The sequence below is a fragment of the Varroa destructor genome, unplaced genomic scaffold (genome assembly GCF_002443255.2).
Source record: "Varroa destructor unplaced genomic scaffold, Vdes_3.0 BEIS01000003.1, whole genome shotgun sequence".
Lineage (NCBI taxonomy): Eukaryota > Metazoa > Arthropoda > Arachnida > Mesostigmata > Varroidae > Varroa > Varroa destructor.
The window spans coordinates 8,019,720-8,036,366 of record NW_019211456.1 but is presented as its reverse complement, the minus strand read 5'-3'; the positions used below and the strand labels follow the sequence as shown (position 1 = coordinate 8,036,366).

Below are 16,647 nucleotides of genomic sequence, written 5' to 3'. Positions count from 1 at the left end.
CTCCTCAGTACCAAGGTGCCGGTCGCACAATGTTTTTCTGAAGTTAAGTAAGGAACATGTCTACGAACCATCATCATTTTTATTTTATAATGTCGAATACCGGCAAATGCTCTTATTCAAGTAGCAGCCGGTCCGATTGATGATATCTGACAAGGTGACTGGAAGTGTCGAAGCTTACATATGATTGGTTAGGTGTAATCCATATGGAAGAGAAAACTTCAGACACGATAATTCACCTCCTGACGATTATCCGTTGTTAGCATACTTTCAGCGGATGTTAATGCCAGAATCGTCTAGCTCACCCAACTCGAACGTTTTGCGTCCAATGTTGTCTAGGAAGAAAGTATAGATTTTACGGAAAGACAAAATAATTTTGCCTACTCTGCACTAGCTTCAGTCTTACTTGCACAGCCTGTGTTTACCCAGATCGATTTAAAGATGACGTCGCAAAGATAACATGCAGTTGACATTTTTTTTCTATGTCATTGCGTTCTGCGCTAACAAATCACCGCCGTTAACAGGCACCTGGCAACACCGCGTGAGACGAAAGCTGCGACTGAAACAAAAAATATACGCAGAGATGGTAAGGTCTTCTTTTAGTCCTATCGTTAATGCTTCTTAATTTGCTGAACTAGTATAGCGTTTTTGTTCTGTGTCCCTGTACCGAATTAAACCCGAACTAAGCGTTGTCCTAAAACGCTCTCAAGTGTTTGCGCGATGACATAAGTTGGACGTTGACTAAGCACCATACAAGCTATACATATAAGCTATTGGTGGCACCCAAAGCCCCCAGGGCTGATCTACGAGGGCACCGATGAAACTAAGCTTGTTTAGCCAGCACTGCAAGCTAAATCGGCTCACAGAATAATCGAGTAAATAGTATCTAAGAATTGATATAAGTATACATGCACGCACCGCATTTTTCTCGCTGAATGCAGGGCCTTCGTGGCTGTATATATCTTCGTGTGGAAATACAGAGGGCACACGGGTGAGGTACTCAGCTGGCAAGCTGTTGAGCATACATTTGTAGGAAAATGTCCAGCGTTTCATGCTAGATTGACCTGAACAGTCCAGGCGACACTGCGTTATGAGGAATCTTATATTCTGGAGGACCGACATGTGTCTTGTTGGCTAATATGTTACGGGCATCGCCGCCGCTGCTACTGCTGCCCTCATCGACGACGAACTCAGAGTTATCATCGCAATTGATGAAGCCGTATCTAGCAATTGAGTTGCTCACTTTCTGTTTTAGAATAGCGGGCTGCTTCCTGTATAGCAACAGCCGAAGCGCAATTAAATCTCTTATGCTACACTGCATAGTCATACCACGGCATAGGATGCAACGGACATGGTAGGCTAGCGGCGTCTAGTGGACCTCCTGATGTATTCAACGTCATTCACTAGCAACAGAATGGCCAAGCTATCCGCGACAGCGAGCGCAAGATGGTTATCTTGCACTCACATCGACGTAGCAGTAGCTGGTGGCTGTGATGCCGACTTTCTACTTGAAGTCTCTTAATCATTACCAATAGCACCCACGATGTCGGCGCCGTTTGCGCCATCTGTAGTCAAAGAAAGACGAAGTGTGGAAGAAGAGCTGAACCGAGCACGCCAAAAAAAAATGTTATTTCGGTTCTTTTTCCTTTATGCGTGCACCAGCAGTTGCACAATCATTAAAGACTTTATGACGACTGTTTAGGATATCTAACGTACATTGACAAACAAGCTTGCAAAATTCACTGAGATGTCAATTGCAACCGTATATTATGTAGCTTTTGTTAGGTACACGCACGTATGGATGTTTCCTACACAATTACGTCAATAGAAAAGACAGGGATGCCTATGAAATATATCTGGTGAATTAGTCGACACTTGGCTATTGGTCATGAATGATTCTGTTTTTTCTTCTTGTAATTAGTAGAACCTTATTTCATTGCTAATATCCAATACTAGATTGGGAAAAAGACTAAGATTGGGGGCAAACGCATGGTAAGGCGATATTAAGATCTCAAATATTCTGAAATAACTTCCATACTGTGGCTAGAAATAAGCGGCTAATAAATAAGTAGGCCAAACAGCGTATATGTTGCGTCATTGAGGAAAAATTGATAGTCTTCATAGGGTTTTTAACCTAGGCATTCTCGATGTGATGACGTTTGTCTTTTAAGTTTGACAAGTGCACTGTATTTTACATATGTTGCAATCCACAGAAAACGAGAAACCCGTGACTACGCCCTTGATCACGTTTCGACACACAAGCTAAACGGTTTTTTACTGTTTTCTTTTTATTGGCTGTTTGTCAATAGCGATTGGTTTATTGCTATATACAAACCTGCCGTTATTAGTGTATACCTCTAACTTTATGTACGGTATCTGTAGAAGCTCGTTCATGAAATAAATACTTATGGTCTGCCACTGGCGCGGGAAGATTGGCCTGCTTACGAGGGGCGACCAAGCGTAGTTATTGCTGCTACTGTGAAAACGACGACGCACACAGACTGTGTAAATTAAGAGGTATGTGCATTTCGATATATATATATATGCTTGTGAGTAAACTTTACAGAGGAGTTACATCGAGTCATTCAGAGCGTGGTTAGAGTCTAGCACAAGTAAGCGTAGCGTTCTGTTATTGCTTTCCCCCATGTTAGTCTCATTCTTATTTCAGCCTGTCGCAGCGGGCTCTTGAAAATCATTTTTTGTGAGAGATGCGACAGCGCACGGAGATCAACATCGACCGGTTGCTTCCGGCGAAGCCGCTGTAGCAGTAGCAGTAGCAACTGCGGCCACTGTTGAGGCCAAAGTTGCTCTTTATTCCGCCGCTGCTATTTCTCCCAGTGCCGCTACTGCTAGCAAACGATGACTATGGTCATGTTGCTCATGTTGGTGATGATTATGATGACGATTGCGAGCGAGCCTTTTCTCCGGCGACCGCCAACCGGCCACCCTCGCCCCAGGTCCTGGAAGACGGCGCGCAGGTCGCACGCCTTTGACCAAAAAAATAGAAAGAATCTATCGAGGCGGTTGCCACTCCTCGCAAAGTGCTCGGCCTACAAAGTACGTCATCTTCAGCTGTTATACATACAAGAGATAGACGGCATAGAAACGGACGTGGTTCGAACACAGAGTACAATAAACACAGCATCGGATTGATTGCGTTGCCTATGCGTACGACTCATAATCATTGATACGAAATAGGTTAGGTGCTGACGGACCCACTTATAGGTGTAACGTGCCTCAAAACAGAACTTTGCTCACACGGTTAACTTACGCGTCGAACTCCCAAGAAGTCATGTCCGAAAGGGCGCTTTGCAAGGGTGAGTGGAGTGGCAGGCACTTTGATGATTACCAGTGAGCATTTTAAGACCCCGCGAGAATAATCAATGAAACAGAAGTTAGATAACATAAGTTCCTTTGAGCTTTCCCTGTGATCTGAGTACTAACAATCTATTTGAATCTACAGCCCTATCTGCTAACTCTGTAGCTTAGATGCTGCTGATACTTCGGTTAGATCGTGTTGTCAAGAGGGGCTTTCGATATGTGCATTCCATATAGTCAAAAACACACCGGCCCCTTCTAATCTTGCCATGACCTATACCATCAGTGCGAAATATAGGTCCACTTTCTGCGTATGCAGAAGCCAAATCCGGTGTTGATATGAACTATCGCAGTTAAACTTATAGGCTTAAAGCTCGGATGACACTATCATTTAAATTAATGAGGTAATTGGCTTAAGGTTGTTAGGTTCGGACAGGTTTTCTGGGGTATAATGAATCAAGAGGAAGGCATGGCAAAAAATATTAGACTAAAGTCAATAATAAAGAAAGTAGACTTTAAAGTCTGCCTCCCATCCACAATCGATAGCAGCCATTAACAAAAATTACCCAAAAATGTTAGGGATGATTGTGAGTTTTTGATAGTGAAAAATGAGAAAAACAGCCTTCAGCCGTTATACGAAATAGATGACGACAGGCATTAAACATATTGGCTAGTCACAGTCTGGAGTAACGTAAGGTTCGTAGATCTTTTCATCAAAACATTGACGTTCGCCATGCTCGATGTTATGTGCCTATTTCTGCTAAGGAAAGTCTCTGTTACGTTTCACTGAATTCCTTCAAGTTTCAAGATAACTACGCGGCCCACCTCGAGATCGTACTACTCAGGAATATGCAGGGGCATTTCTGAGTATCAGGGGGTATGGGCACAAAGATGACAACAAAAGTAAGCAAACAGACTGCGAACAGCAGCAAGATCTTAACCAGTAACCGGTGGAAGTACTTAACCAACAAGAGCTCCATTAGACAGCATGAACTTTGTAACGCTGATCGAAATCGATAATCTTTATATTTCACCGTTAATTGTTGTCATTGTGAAATAGCTAATACAAGCGTCGCTTGACAATGGCGACTCAGGAAATAATTCATTTGGTCTTAGCAAACACAAACAACGGGAACTTTTCAAAAATGCAGTGTTTGCCTATATCTATTAGAGAAATCGCTCAGTAATAAATCCTGTTTCCGTATACAATTGTGTACGGGATGATACCTCACGCGCGCTCGCGTTCTTCATCATATTCTGAGCTATAGAGGAAGATTGGTGAAGAGTCACCCAAAACTCATTATTGGAATGAAAAATCGCATCAGACACCTCCTGAACATGTTTAAGGGTAACTTGAATATGCAGATCATTTTGGGTAGTCAGACGGTGGTGATTCTCTCTAGTAGACCGAAGTAAGATTACGGAACCGCGGGTGACGAAAAATGCTTTTTCTATAAATGGCCTAAAACGGTATCGCAGTGCTTTACGTCAAAGTCAATATCTGAGAGAAAACTTTGCCTGAAAGTGTTTACTTTTATTTTTTAATTAAACAGCTAATCATGCGGTTGCGCTTGCTTTGCCTAATTATTACAGTATTTATTAGAATAATGAATTGGAGTCTGTCTTCGCTATACCTAGAGCTATAAGAGTGCGAAGGGTTGTTGACGCTGAAGTATTGTGTCGTTGCAAAAGAAAAAATTAAACAAATATAGGCAGAAAGGGCAAAAGTAGTCCGGTATTTCAAAGCATATTTATGTCATTACTCAATGGTCGGAATTGAGATGACCTGATATCTAAACGATGAGGCGATCATTTCTAAGTGCGCTTCTCGAATTAACTTAAGGATTTTGCCAAGCACCTTCATTTTCTCTGTGGTCATTTGAGTAACGTATATGTGTTTTCCTTCATCGCCGTTCAAGAGAGGGGAAAATACAAACGGCACTATTCAGTTCTCGACTTCGTAAGCCGTGTTTTTTTTTTATCTGGAATTCCCGTTATTTCCGTTAGAACTTATTACGGACGTATGTTTCCATAGTGCTTTCTATCTACCCGACCTAATGGAATAGAGAAAAAAATAAGGATCTTGGCAGTTTGGGTGTTTAGATAGTGATTCCGGTGCCGTTAGCAGAAAGGAAAATTGCGAATCGCTGAAGATTATCCCTTTAGGCAAAACTAAAATCCACAAGTCTGCCGACAAGTCGCTTTTCTTATTCAATGCTAGGACAGAATCTGTAATGATAGTCAGTCTCGGACCCATGTTTAGATGAGATAAACGAGAGGCTAGGCTTATTATTCAGTATTGTCGCTCTTGGTAATTTTTTTTTTGATTGTCTATGTACGCAACCCTGGCTTTTTAGCATTGTTCGCTCGTATGGTTTGTTAGAAAATCTTTCGTAGATTGTCAATATAAAAAACAGACGAAAATCCTATCCTTTCACTGTTACTGTATTATGCTCTGTTTGTGCTTTACTACGTGCCAATATGAACAATAAGCCTAGAGAGGATTCCAGCATTTCTTCTAAGCCGACTTCAAACTAAGCTGGGAACCTTTTCACAAATATTCGCTTTTTACCTTTCAGAGAGAAAAAATTGCGATCATTTTTCATATATCGCATACAGAAAGCTGTATCGCTTTGCCAGAAACCAAGTAACGGTTTGTTAACGATTTTATGCGAAACATTTTAGTCGTTGAAATCGATTTCTGGACTCACAGGTAGAGTTCCCGGCGTTATCGAACGCTTAGGATAGTTTACTTCGGCGATATGTCTGCGAGGTAGCTTTATTTGTTAACATGAGACGCATGAGCATAGAATATCTAATAACCGGGTAAGTGTGTAACAGAGTTGTTCCATAAACGTTGCTGTGTACGCAACGTATCTCCAGGCATCGGCTTCGAGAGGCTAAATGTGGAAAGCGATAACATAATTCTCGCCTGCACTCAGCGCGTCCTCAAAGATAAACTATAATATCGTCGGATATACGTCGATAGATCAATCGAAATCAATCGTCGAAACAATAGATGCTTGCTCTGCTTATAAAATATGCGTATATCATGCAAGTATATTGTAGATCATGATAGAAAACCATTATGTTCGTTTGATTAACTCAGGGTGCCTTACGTGAAACTTGTTGCAGATGTAAAAATAACACAAAACGTCGAAGTTCGCGGTAGCTTAAAAGGCCGATTTGATGGCGCGCTTATAAATCTTTGCAGTTGTCAAATAGCTTAAATAACATCTCTATTGCAGGAGCCACGAAACCCCAAGGCCCATCCGAAGGTACAGTTCGACTGTATAGTATGCGTTTCTGCCCTTGGTCTGCCAGATGCCGACTGGCTTTGCTAGCTAAGAATATAGCGTGAGTAGATTCATTTGTGAATTCGTTAGAAGTCATAGTGAAAAAATGGGTGAAATTTTCATACTAAGGTCACAGGAATCATACACACGGCTACTGAGATAGAAGGAAATAATCCAGTGAGTGTATAAGTCAGTATTTCGAATATCAGGCAACTTGGTACCCGGACAGCTTCTTTTGGCCTACATTCTTTTTAAGCTTCTATGTAGATCTGAAAATATGATTGCTATGGTTAACCATCTCTGCGAATTGCTTGGAACAACAGTCGTTAGCTCAATGCGCAGTCCATTATCAGGAGTCGCGCCATAATAATTTACATTTTAGAGCTGCAACCTCGTCGACGTTTTGATGGAATGAGGGTCGTGTAGTCAAATATTGATCCCGCCTTCTGTGCGATCCAGGACCCGACTCAGTTACTTCGAGTTCCCTTCTCGATCTTAAAGTTTTCAGCTTCCTTCACTTTTCCTATTTCCGTTTTGGCTAATCATACTATTTGAATTTTCTGCTATGGTAAATCTGTACTATGCATACCAAGGCTTAAGCACCTATTCCACGAACATATCTTGCCATCGTTGCTTTTTAAGTGATTTCTTTAGTTTACTTGCCAATTAAACTGCACAAGCTTCGCGTGTGTAATTAAAATTGCAACGAACGATCAGTAAACTAGTCGACGAGGCACAAGGAAGATAAAGCATTGTAGGTTATGGGCCTAGGATGTTTGAACCGCCTCTTTACGAAGTTTTCATTTTCGAATCATAATATCCGTCGATGCCGATACTTTATTTTATCGTAATTTCCTGTATCAGACACATTTGGCATATTAAGCGCTTGAATTGGTTCGTTTCTTGGACAAGAAAAGAAAAACCTTGGTTTTTGTCCATAGAAATCCACCAGTCGAGCATGCCATTTCTCCTATGGTATTTCACCTTTCGTACGGTTCTGCCATTGCGGTCTAGGGAGCACTAGATATGAATGCAATGGCTTCCGTGAATGCACTGTGAACGTCTACAACAAACAATCTTGTTAATATCGAAACTTTACTAAATCGCTTTTTCGTTGAGGAGATCGATCTGGGTGTCGAATGCGACGCTGCTATCGGACCCAGTAACGAGACCAATGACCAGCTAAGATGTCAGCAAAAATCAAAAAACGAGGATAGAGGACGTTCATGGGGGCTGAAATGGTTTCAAGAAACGACAGTTCGATTCAGCAGACGATAGCGCGCGAGATAATTGATTGAAGACTGGTAATGTCGCTGAAGGAAGGGAGGTTGATGCAGAGAAGACACCGCAAAGCGCCACAGAAGATATGTGAGACCGGATCTACAAAACGATACGGCTTGTCAGCTTCGTAAAGCGATTTACTCGTAGTTCCGTCTAGCGCCCAATGTGGTATTCGTCTCGAGAGCCTAACGCTGACAACAACATAAAAGAAATTTGCCTACCGAATGTTCAATAGGCCTGCGAATCAGTTTTGCGACGGATTGGCACCTCATTAGATGCCAGTCCGTCGCTGTTGCAATGAAAAATAGCTGCCCCAATAACTTGATGTAAGTAGGGGAACATGGTACAATTTTTCAAAGGAAACCTATTTCCGTCAACTGAACGACGTTTCCTGTCCTAATTGTAGTTAATGAATTACATATTAGTTAGTGATCCAGCAAAAACACGTAACTAACTTTTTTCTCTAAGATGTTCAACTCAAGCGATGTAAAACTTGTTCAGGGAAACATGGAATGACGTCTGTATAGCTTAAAAAAATGTCTCGGCTCGTATCGTAAACTGATCCTAAAGCTTATATTAGGCTACTAAAACACATAAAAAAGTCAGTAGGTTTATGCTCTGGGATGGTCTATAGTCACTGCTGGTCGGTCACTAGAACGCATTGTTTTGACTGCTACGGTATCTACAGTGAATTAATTAGGTAATTAACAATCCGCCACGTAAATTACTGTGTAAGATGTGTGGAATGAGCCTAACGCCGGACCGTATGAACTATTTTCAATATAGTAAGTGGTAGCCGCTTAAGGCTCACTCAAATTGCAGGAATCGAATGGCACATGTGGCAAACTCTATGGGCACGATAGCTGTCTAACAAGTGCATTGCAATCCAAATGTTTGACTTTTTCTTCACCATTTCAATAATAGAGTTCTGACATTCGGTTGCTCACAAAAAGTCTTGTATATATGCCATTCATCTGCCACAGACATCGAAAAACTATTATGGACCTATTACCATAAGGACGAAATTGACGCTTGAGGTGGCCGCATGAAATACCTACCTGTACGGTAGGGCCATTTCCCGTAAGTAACAATGGATCATAAAACTGTGCTATGAAAACGCGTTCTGGCCGCTTATGAAACCAACCGGATGTCGAAGCTAAAAGTGGTCATATTTCGTTTGTTCGAAAGAAATGCAGTGATTTCTACCTATCAGTTTGAACCGTGAGTGAGAAGTGATTCACGTGGTGGTCATCTCGTGCTACTGTTGAACCTCGGCGACAAATCATCGTTTACTGCTGCCGCCGCCGTAGCTCCATATGTTTCTTTTCTGAGCTCTAGGACCTGTTTACACAGCCCAAGAGGTTTTTAAGCATATTCTGCGCTAACACATTGCCAGGCCCTGCTGTCGAGTTAGCCTATCATTTCAAGCATCCGTTACATAGCCAGACATTTAACTACTGTAATACGCGACTTGTATGAATGTGTGTTACTGCAGGGTCGCGAATAACGTTGGACCATCCAGCAGGTACTATCTGTGATACCAGCAAAAAGATGCACCTAATACTTCGGTATCGCCAACAGGCCTTTGTGGTTGGTTGGCACAAAGGAGCCTACACCTTTGCCAGTTTACAGCTTAGCATTTGCTGACAATCGGATGACGATACCCGCTATGCCCTAGAATCTCTAGCTGTCAATTTTCCATTACAAGCCTTTCTCTCTACGAGACCCTGCAACGCCTGCAGTAGGTGGGTTCTATTCGGCACTATAGGGTAAGTAAAGTTTTAAGGTGATGAAGGTGTGAACTCCAAAAAAAGAGTGGATGTCTATTGGGAGGATCCCATAGGTGTAAGATAACCCGCTCGGTAAATGCAACCGCAACGGCTTGAAGGTTTAAAACTGTTCTCATAGCCACGAGTAAGAAACACGCATAGCTCACTCTGTCGACGGAGAAGCAGGCCATACGGGAAGCCTATCCATTCCATTGTTAGCGTTCCCTCCAGTGGTTAGCTTAGTGACTAATGCATACGATATGGGTAAACGCTCTGCCAAGAGATTAACATCCACCAAGTCCTTCGAGTTTCCATTAGACGGCTAGCTACCAGCACGAAACGAAGTCTGCCATTGCTCGTATGTAAACCTGGGCCCACCACATATCCCGATGATTAGTAGGAAAACACGTTAAACATTGTCTTTCTGTTGTGTTATGGCAGAGTTGGTGAGAAGGGTATCGGGAATGGACTAGCGACTTCCGTACCGCACATATAATATATCAATGGAAAAATATGAACCGATTAAATCTCTATAAAGTGGTTGCCAGCATCACCTATTAATAACTAGTATCTGTTATATTCTAACCGTTAGTAACGGTCATTACCAAGAGATCAGGATGCATATTCTATGTCTTGTTGGGACTCTGTCAGGGGCAGATACGGCTCGGAGCAGTTTTCGGGTCGAGAAATGCGCACTGGATAATGCTTAATTAATATTAATTTAATATTAATTAATGTCATAATAACTGGGTAATAATATAATAAGTCTATAGGGCTTAACTTTGCAAAAGAAGTAACAGCAATGTCAAACGCTTACCGCATGATCCTTCGATTCTGAATGAAGTATATTCAGTGTTGTCCTGGTAACCAACATAACACTAGAAAGTTTTTCTTTAAGTAAGAAGTTTAAGTGAACAAAATTTAAAACTAATATGTGATCGACGTTGTTAAGCTGCTTGCACCATGGAGCAGCATGCTGTTAGTCCTTTCATTTAAAAAAAATCTCCTAAAACCTGAAAATCAAGAACCTTCTAATATTTGTAGGCGAAACTCGGTACGTTTCTATACGAGAGAATATTTCAGGCTAGCTTACGCTGCTAGATCTACTGTCACTTTAATGGGTCCGCGAGAAAGGCGTCAGCTTCTTCTAAAACATTGAGCTAAGATTATGACATTATTGCGGGAAAGTTCTGCAGCAACCGGCTAAAGCCGTTAAGCTGGCGAGTGCATATCCTGTGATTCTTAGTTGCCCGTTGTTACTCAGTCGCCAGCCAAAATGGCTTGCAATTCGAAGAAGGCACAGAGAAAAACTCCCCCGCAATGCGTCGCCTCTCCTGCTGAGGCATATTACAAAGGTAATTGAGGATCAATGGCGATGACAATGCCCTCGACTTGATGCGATAGCGACCAGTCAGAATCCTAAAATACCTTATGTCCCGGCCTATGTAATGCATTTTACATTGGCGTGTTGTGTATTAAAGGAGAGCTGGTCCCTGCGCGTTCTCGCTTGGCGCTATGAGACAGCACCAGTTTTCTGCATTCCGTGACGGGATACACCTTTCTAGATACAGCTGCTGCATGTAAACTTCCTGTCTGCCTATGCCTAAAGGGACGTGTTGTGATCTAATGACTGTAACAGGTTGCCCATTCTCACAGCCATTACTCGAGCAGTCTGACAGTCCAACAAGCGTCCTCGAGCGTTTTTTAGACTTGCGTTATATTTTAATAGTATATAAAATAGTAACCCCATCCGACGGGTTATTTCTTCAGATTTTCTTGGTGAAGTCCAGACCAAATACGAGAGCGTTTTTCTGTTACATCCGTCCTTCTGATCACTATGGTGGCGATGATGGTCATGTTAAACGCCAGGTGCTCAAACACCTTTGCAAAAACCACGCGACAGTGCCACTTATCCGTAAATTGTCATGGGGCCAATAAACTAAACCTTAGAATGCGTTTATTAATCAGCGTAGATATTTTTATGTGGCTTTGCCTTGCTTGGACAACCCGTAGCCAGAACTGCCTCACAAATCGCGTATTCTGTGTCCCTTAGGACATTGCCAGGCCGGAATTATTGGTAATACTCGACTTGCGATTTGCCAGTAGTCTAACCATTTATACTTTATAAAAAAGTGAGCGCATTTATTTGATGCTAAACGACTAACGAAATGGTTTTATGCGCCATCGTGGCAGCAATATATGGAACCGGGAAACAATACTTTTTTTTTTTTTTTTTTTTTTATAAATAGAGACATATAACAGGCACGTAATGTTCTCATAACTTGCAACCGAATTCCTCTCTGGATCCTAATTCAATCTAAAAGCTTGTAAGATAAATCATTATGCCTCAATAAAGACACTGTGTAATCCCCGGAAACGAATCCAAAATGAATATTACTAAATGAATGACGGCTGTGATAATTAAGATCAAACAGCACCGAGACGTCGTGCAGCTGAACGTTTACTATTTTTTTACTTAAGTATAGCCGATGAATGGATACAAGACTTTCCGAGAGATTTCTTGTTATTTCGGTTATACTCAGAGGGAGATATTTGATCGAAGCATTTATAGGTCTTCAGTTGTGGGAAACGCTTTTTGTATCACTCGCGTCATCTTTTTAAATCTAACCGAGACGAATTTGATGGTCATATCATCACGAATCATCAAGAATACACTGGTGCTTTCTAAAAGTTCCTGTTACCTTTTATATACTTTATAACTAGTTCTTGTTTTTTTTCTAACTGTATGTATATGACCTTACTTACACTTTGTCTGTTCAGTATCTGACACCCTTCCAGACAATCAATAACAAACGCTATCATCAAATATCCATTATAAAATCTCTGCCTCGTCAAACCCCAATTAACGAAGATAAAGTACATCCAGCTTTAGTGCAAGGTACGGGAAACATAAATAGATTTAGACACTAATATTTTTCCCCATTTAAAAGAAAAATTCGTTTCGACCGTATCGCAAACCTGCTACGGACAAATAAATGTCGAAAATTTTGGTTAAGCTGTCTCGATAGTTAGCTGATGGAATTGACCGCAATCAATTTCACCTTGTCTGCCTAAGATTAGCTTAGCTTCAATCCTGAAAATTTGACTTTTGCAGAATTATTAAACGAATGACTCTTTTTTTTTTACCGATTTTTCTTTTATTTACAGCTTGAATATTTTATTTAATTGGCAATCGAAAATGCATAATTTTACCGATACTTACCACTTACAAGGTAAATAGGCTCACAGAAATACGGCCTCACATAGCAGGGTGCAATATTTTTTCAAGTATATAAAGCCTGTGTATAGTTGTGAAAGCGTCTATATCGAAGATGCTGGGATGAGTGAAGAGCCTTCATATATCTGGATTAAATCGGTCGGTTGGTCAAAGGCGGAGACGACTGGCGAACACGCTCCATCATTGTTGTATGTTGATTAACTGACGAATCCTCCATGTACGGAAGTGTAAACAAAGTCTATTGAAGTGCGTGTTGGAATACTGGCTGAAGCTGTTCATGCTAATAAGTAACGTCTTGATGCGGAATTGGTGAAGAGGAAAGGTGCGAATTTACTGGATGCATTTACTGAAGTTAAAAAGTGCCGGCTAAACGCCCTTAGCACCGACTAAACAACCCCACAGTTGAAATTCGGTGTTTGCAAGCGGGGTAACACATTAGCCTCTAAAAAAACCCTCGCCAGAAGCCTATTACCTTAAACTTATGTTGAAAACATTACATTAAGCGTTCTAACTACGTAATTACGTATTCTAACGTAACTGAACTTTGGAGCCCGATATCGCTGAGCAGAAGACCGTGTTCAGTTACAATATCTATGAAATGATGATCTTTCCTCTACCGAGCAAGGAGTAAATAAATTAAGCATTCGAAGTTTACCCACACATGTCATTGGAACAATTTTCAACGAGAACATTGGTCTGCATTGTTCGGAATTCAACTTCGTTCGATGAGAAATTAAGGTAGGTTTATTTTTCGCCATTAGTTTCTATGAATGTGTCGTATCTGACAAGATTTTCATTGATGTGTCCAGGCACGAGATTGTAAATATCAACCTGCGCCGTCAACCTGAGTGGTTCATGGAACTCAACCCTGCTGGATCTGTTCCGGTCCTTGAGATGCCAGATGGAACCGTACGTAAACAATGATCTCAAGTGAAATTTGTCAACAAAGCATCAGGCCGTATGTCGCTGCTATTATGTGAAGACTGTCATTGACTAAACTACTATACGTAAACACATAAATTAACTATTGTTAATACAGTCCTTCAGGGTTGCAAGTCCGTTTCTTTTCCGCTTATGAGAAGTTATTATGTTGTTCTATTAATTAGGGTAAACTAAACCGTTCTCTTTCATTTCATTGCTAGATTATAATAGGCTCAATGCCAATCATCGAGCACGTTGAAACGTTGGACGGAGAGAGTTTGTTCGCGAATAAGGAAGAAGAGCTCTTATTCATCGAGAAAGCTAAAGGTGTGAGTACCTTATTTGTGATCGATTCCAATATAGCTACTATGTTTCGTTGCTAATTCGTACGAGATTTTACAATTTCGAAACGAAAAAGAAGTGGCACAAAAAAATGCATAGATAGGTGCAGTGACAACCTAACCGTATTAGGCTGTTACAGTAGGTTTAAGTGTACGAAACGACTGTATGGGACAATGATTTTACTCGCTCTGTTTTTTGTCGCAGCTATTTAAAACAACGTGCGATCTTATAGAGGGAAAATGTGGAAGTGATCTCTCCCCGAATATGTCGGCAGAGTACCACAAAAACATGAATGAAATTGAGGCTCATCTCAAGAAAAAAGGAACCAAATACCTATTCCGCAATGACAAACCGAGTGAGTATATATTTCGATTATTAAACAGTGAAATTTCGAAATATTCACACGAAAGATTAAGCAGCACATCTCGAAAAATAACATTATAGAGAGAGAGGGAGAGAGTACTCAAGGTATGTAATATTTGATATATGAATTATTATTTAACCAGTGATAGTGAAATCAAAAGGAAATCAACAACTTTATGATTTTTCTCCATAAAAAAACATGGTCTCCTCTAAACCGTGTAGTGGCTCTCGAGGAGATTTGCGGGACACAATAAACGTATAAATATTGACTTCAAATATTCCTGCTACATTATTTCTCATATGTGTTTTAGGACAAATCTTAATTTGCTTGCAGGTACGCGCGAAAAGCACTATTACTTGCCTTTTTTTCCGCTTTCTAGTTTTCAACGACGTTGTTTTTGTTTCGATAGTAAAATTATACCTCAGAGGAATTTCATGTTAGTTTCAGAGCGTCTGTCCCTTAGCTCAAGTCCCCGTAGTTATTTAATAAGCTTCGTTCTGCCATATGTAATTTAGCCTTTGTCGAAAGTAGCGACATTGGAGTCTTCCGTGCATTTGTAGTTCCGCTCTGCTACATACGTCACATCAACTTTATAATAATTTAGTGCATAAGCGCCAATATCTATTTCCTAAGAGTGTTCACATTATATATATTTGTCATTTTAAGAAAAAAAAATTTCCATATGTGTATGTAAACACTACAAAATGTTACGTGCAATTTTATTATGAAGAGAATTCTGGTCATAACGGACGAGCGTATTAGTTGAATACAGTGTATAGGTGTGTATCAGCTTTGCGTCATCTAAAGCTCGCCAGAGAAACAAAGGAAGTGACGGCGAGAACGTGCCACTGATTTGCCGACTTCAAATGCGGCCATACAACATAATTTGTCACATGTATAGGACATCTATATCTGTCCAAGTTGAACTTAACTTACATGATAAAATTCAAGGCGTTGCGGATTACTGCGTTTACCCTCTGCTCAACGAAGCCCAGTCGCTGTGCGACGTGTTGCCTTCTCTCATTAGGCCCATTGATATGGGCACCCATCCCAAGGTAAGATATTATGCTTGCTTGGCTTCAAGACGCTTTCGTCGTCTCACAGTTACATGTTATGCTACGGCAGTTATGCCCCTTCTGCAGATAAACAGTACTGCTGTTTACTAATACGAACCTTGTTTACGAATAAAACCTTGGTTTTAAAGTTTTGTTAAAGTACGGTTGTGTACGTTATATTTCTATTCATTATTTTTATTTTACCGTGAAATAACTTACAGCGTATTATTAAAATAGGATATTGTTTCGTTTTTGTGTTTCTGATTTTGTTTGCTTCTTTGTTTTCATGATCACTAGCTTTCGGAATGGATTGACGCGATCTGCGCAACCGAATGGGGCAACAGTTATGTTGACTACTTCGACCTCGTTGCCTTCAATAAGAGTCTCATCATGGACAAGGAATATAACTACAACGAAGGTCTGATGTAGACAAAAAGAAACGCACAATCGGCGAACGTTGCAATTCTATTTAATTTACATTAGGCTTTTATAACAATAGTCGTATCGATCGTCAGTCGGCGACGCGTGTAATGACTGGCGCTCAATGAGAGCCCGAAGCTTGTCCAGGACTTCCCGTATACTCGCGCCTAACAACAAAAGACAAAAGAGAAGGCGTGTGACCGGCCTACCCGTATTCTTATTTAGTTAGATAATTACTTGTGTGTTTGTAGTCCGGCTCATGATCGGGCAGGATTAAGTCCATGAGAGATGTGGTCCGTTCAAAAATGAGATAGATTTCAACTATAATCGGTGCATTTTACTAAGAATGTAAAAAAATCTTTTATTGACCCAGAATATGCGATGGCTTGATACAGCTGAACAGACAGATCAAATATGTGTGTCTGCTTTATTTCAACTAAAATTCATTCAACAGCTTTCGACACGAGGAAGCGATGTAAACTAGCTTTTCTGTTTTAGTCGTAATAAAACATGATAAACACATCGACATCTGAATCATGCCCAGGATTACTAAGGATATTGTTGAAACATAAAATATTTCATCCTACATCATTAACAACTACTAATCAATGAACAATGTATTGGAAATAAATCTGTGTCATGCTTA

General features: G+C 40.7%; 1 protein-coding gene and 1 long non-coding RNA gene across 5 annotated transcripts in view; one reads left to right on the top strand and one right to left on the bottom strand.

Annotated features, from left to right (window-relative positions):
• The window catches only part of LOC111246635 (uncharacterized), a 22,016-nt gene extending 11,075 nt beyond the window's left edge, over positions 1 to 10,941 (bottom strand). The window contains exons 1-2 of the long non-coding RNA XR_002671742.2: positions 10,479 to 10,941; positions 179 to 556 (exon numbers count right to left, since the gene is read on the bottom strand). This is a non-coding gene — a long non-coding RNA (uncharacterized LOC111246635). The remainder of the gene's footprint in view (positions 1 to 178; positions 557 to 10,478) is intronic.
• Positions 2,990 to 16,647, top strand: LOC111246633 (glutathione S-transferase omega-1-like). 4 transcript variants are annotated; one of them, XM_086982357.1, is made up of 7 exons: positions 2,990 to 3,314; positions 6,564 to 6,672; positions 13,709 to 13,808; positions 14,052 to 14,147; positions 14,367 to 14,517; positions 15,478 to 15,581; positions 15,879 to 16,647. In XM_086982357.1, the coding sequence occupies exons 1-7, from the start codon at positions 3,290 to 3,292 to the stop codon at positions 16,008 to 16,010; spliced, it is 717 nt and encodes a 238-aa protein (XP_086838483.1). In that variant the 5' UTR covers positions 2,990 to 3,289; the 3' UTR covers positions 16,011 to 16,647. The 4 variants fall into 4 exon arrangements, with proteins under 4 accessions (XP_086838483.1, XP_022652280.1, XP_022652281.1 ...); XM_022796545.2 differs by having other exon boundaries at positions 2,996 to 3,314; positions 14,042 to 14,149; XM_022796546.2 differs by lacking the exons at positions 2,990 to 3,314; positions 6,564 to 6,672 and adding an exon at positions 12,609 to 13,637 and having other exon boundaries at positions 14,042 to 14,149.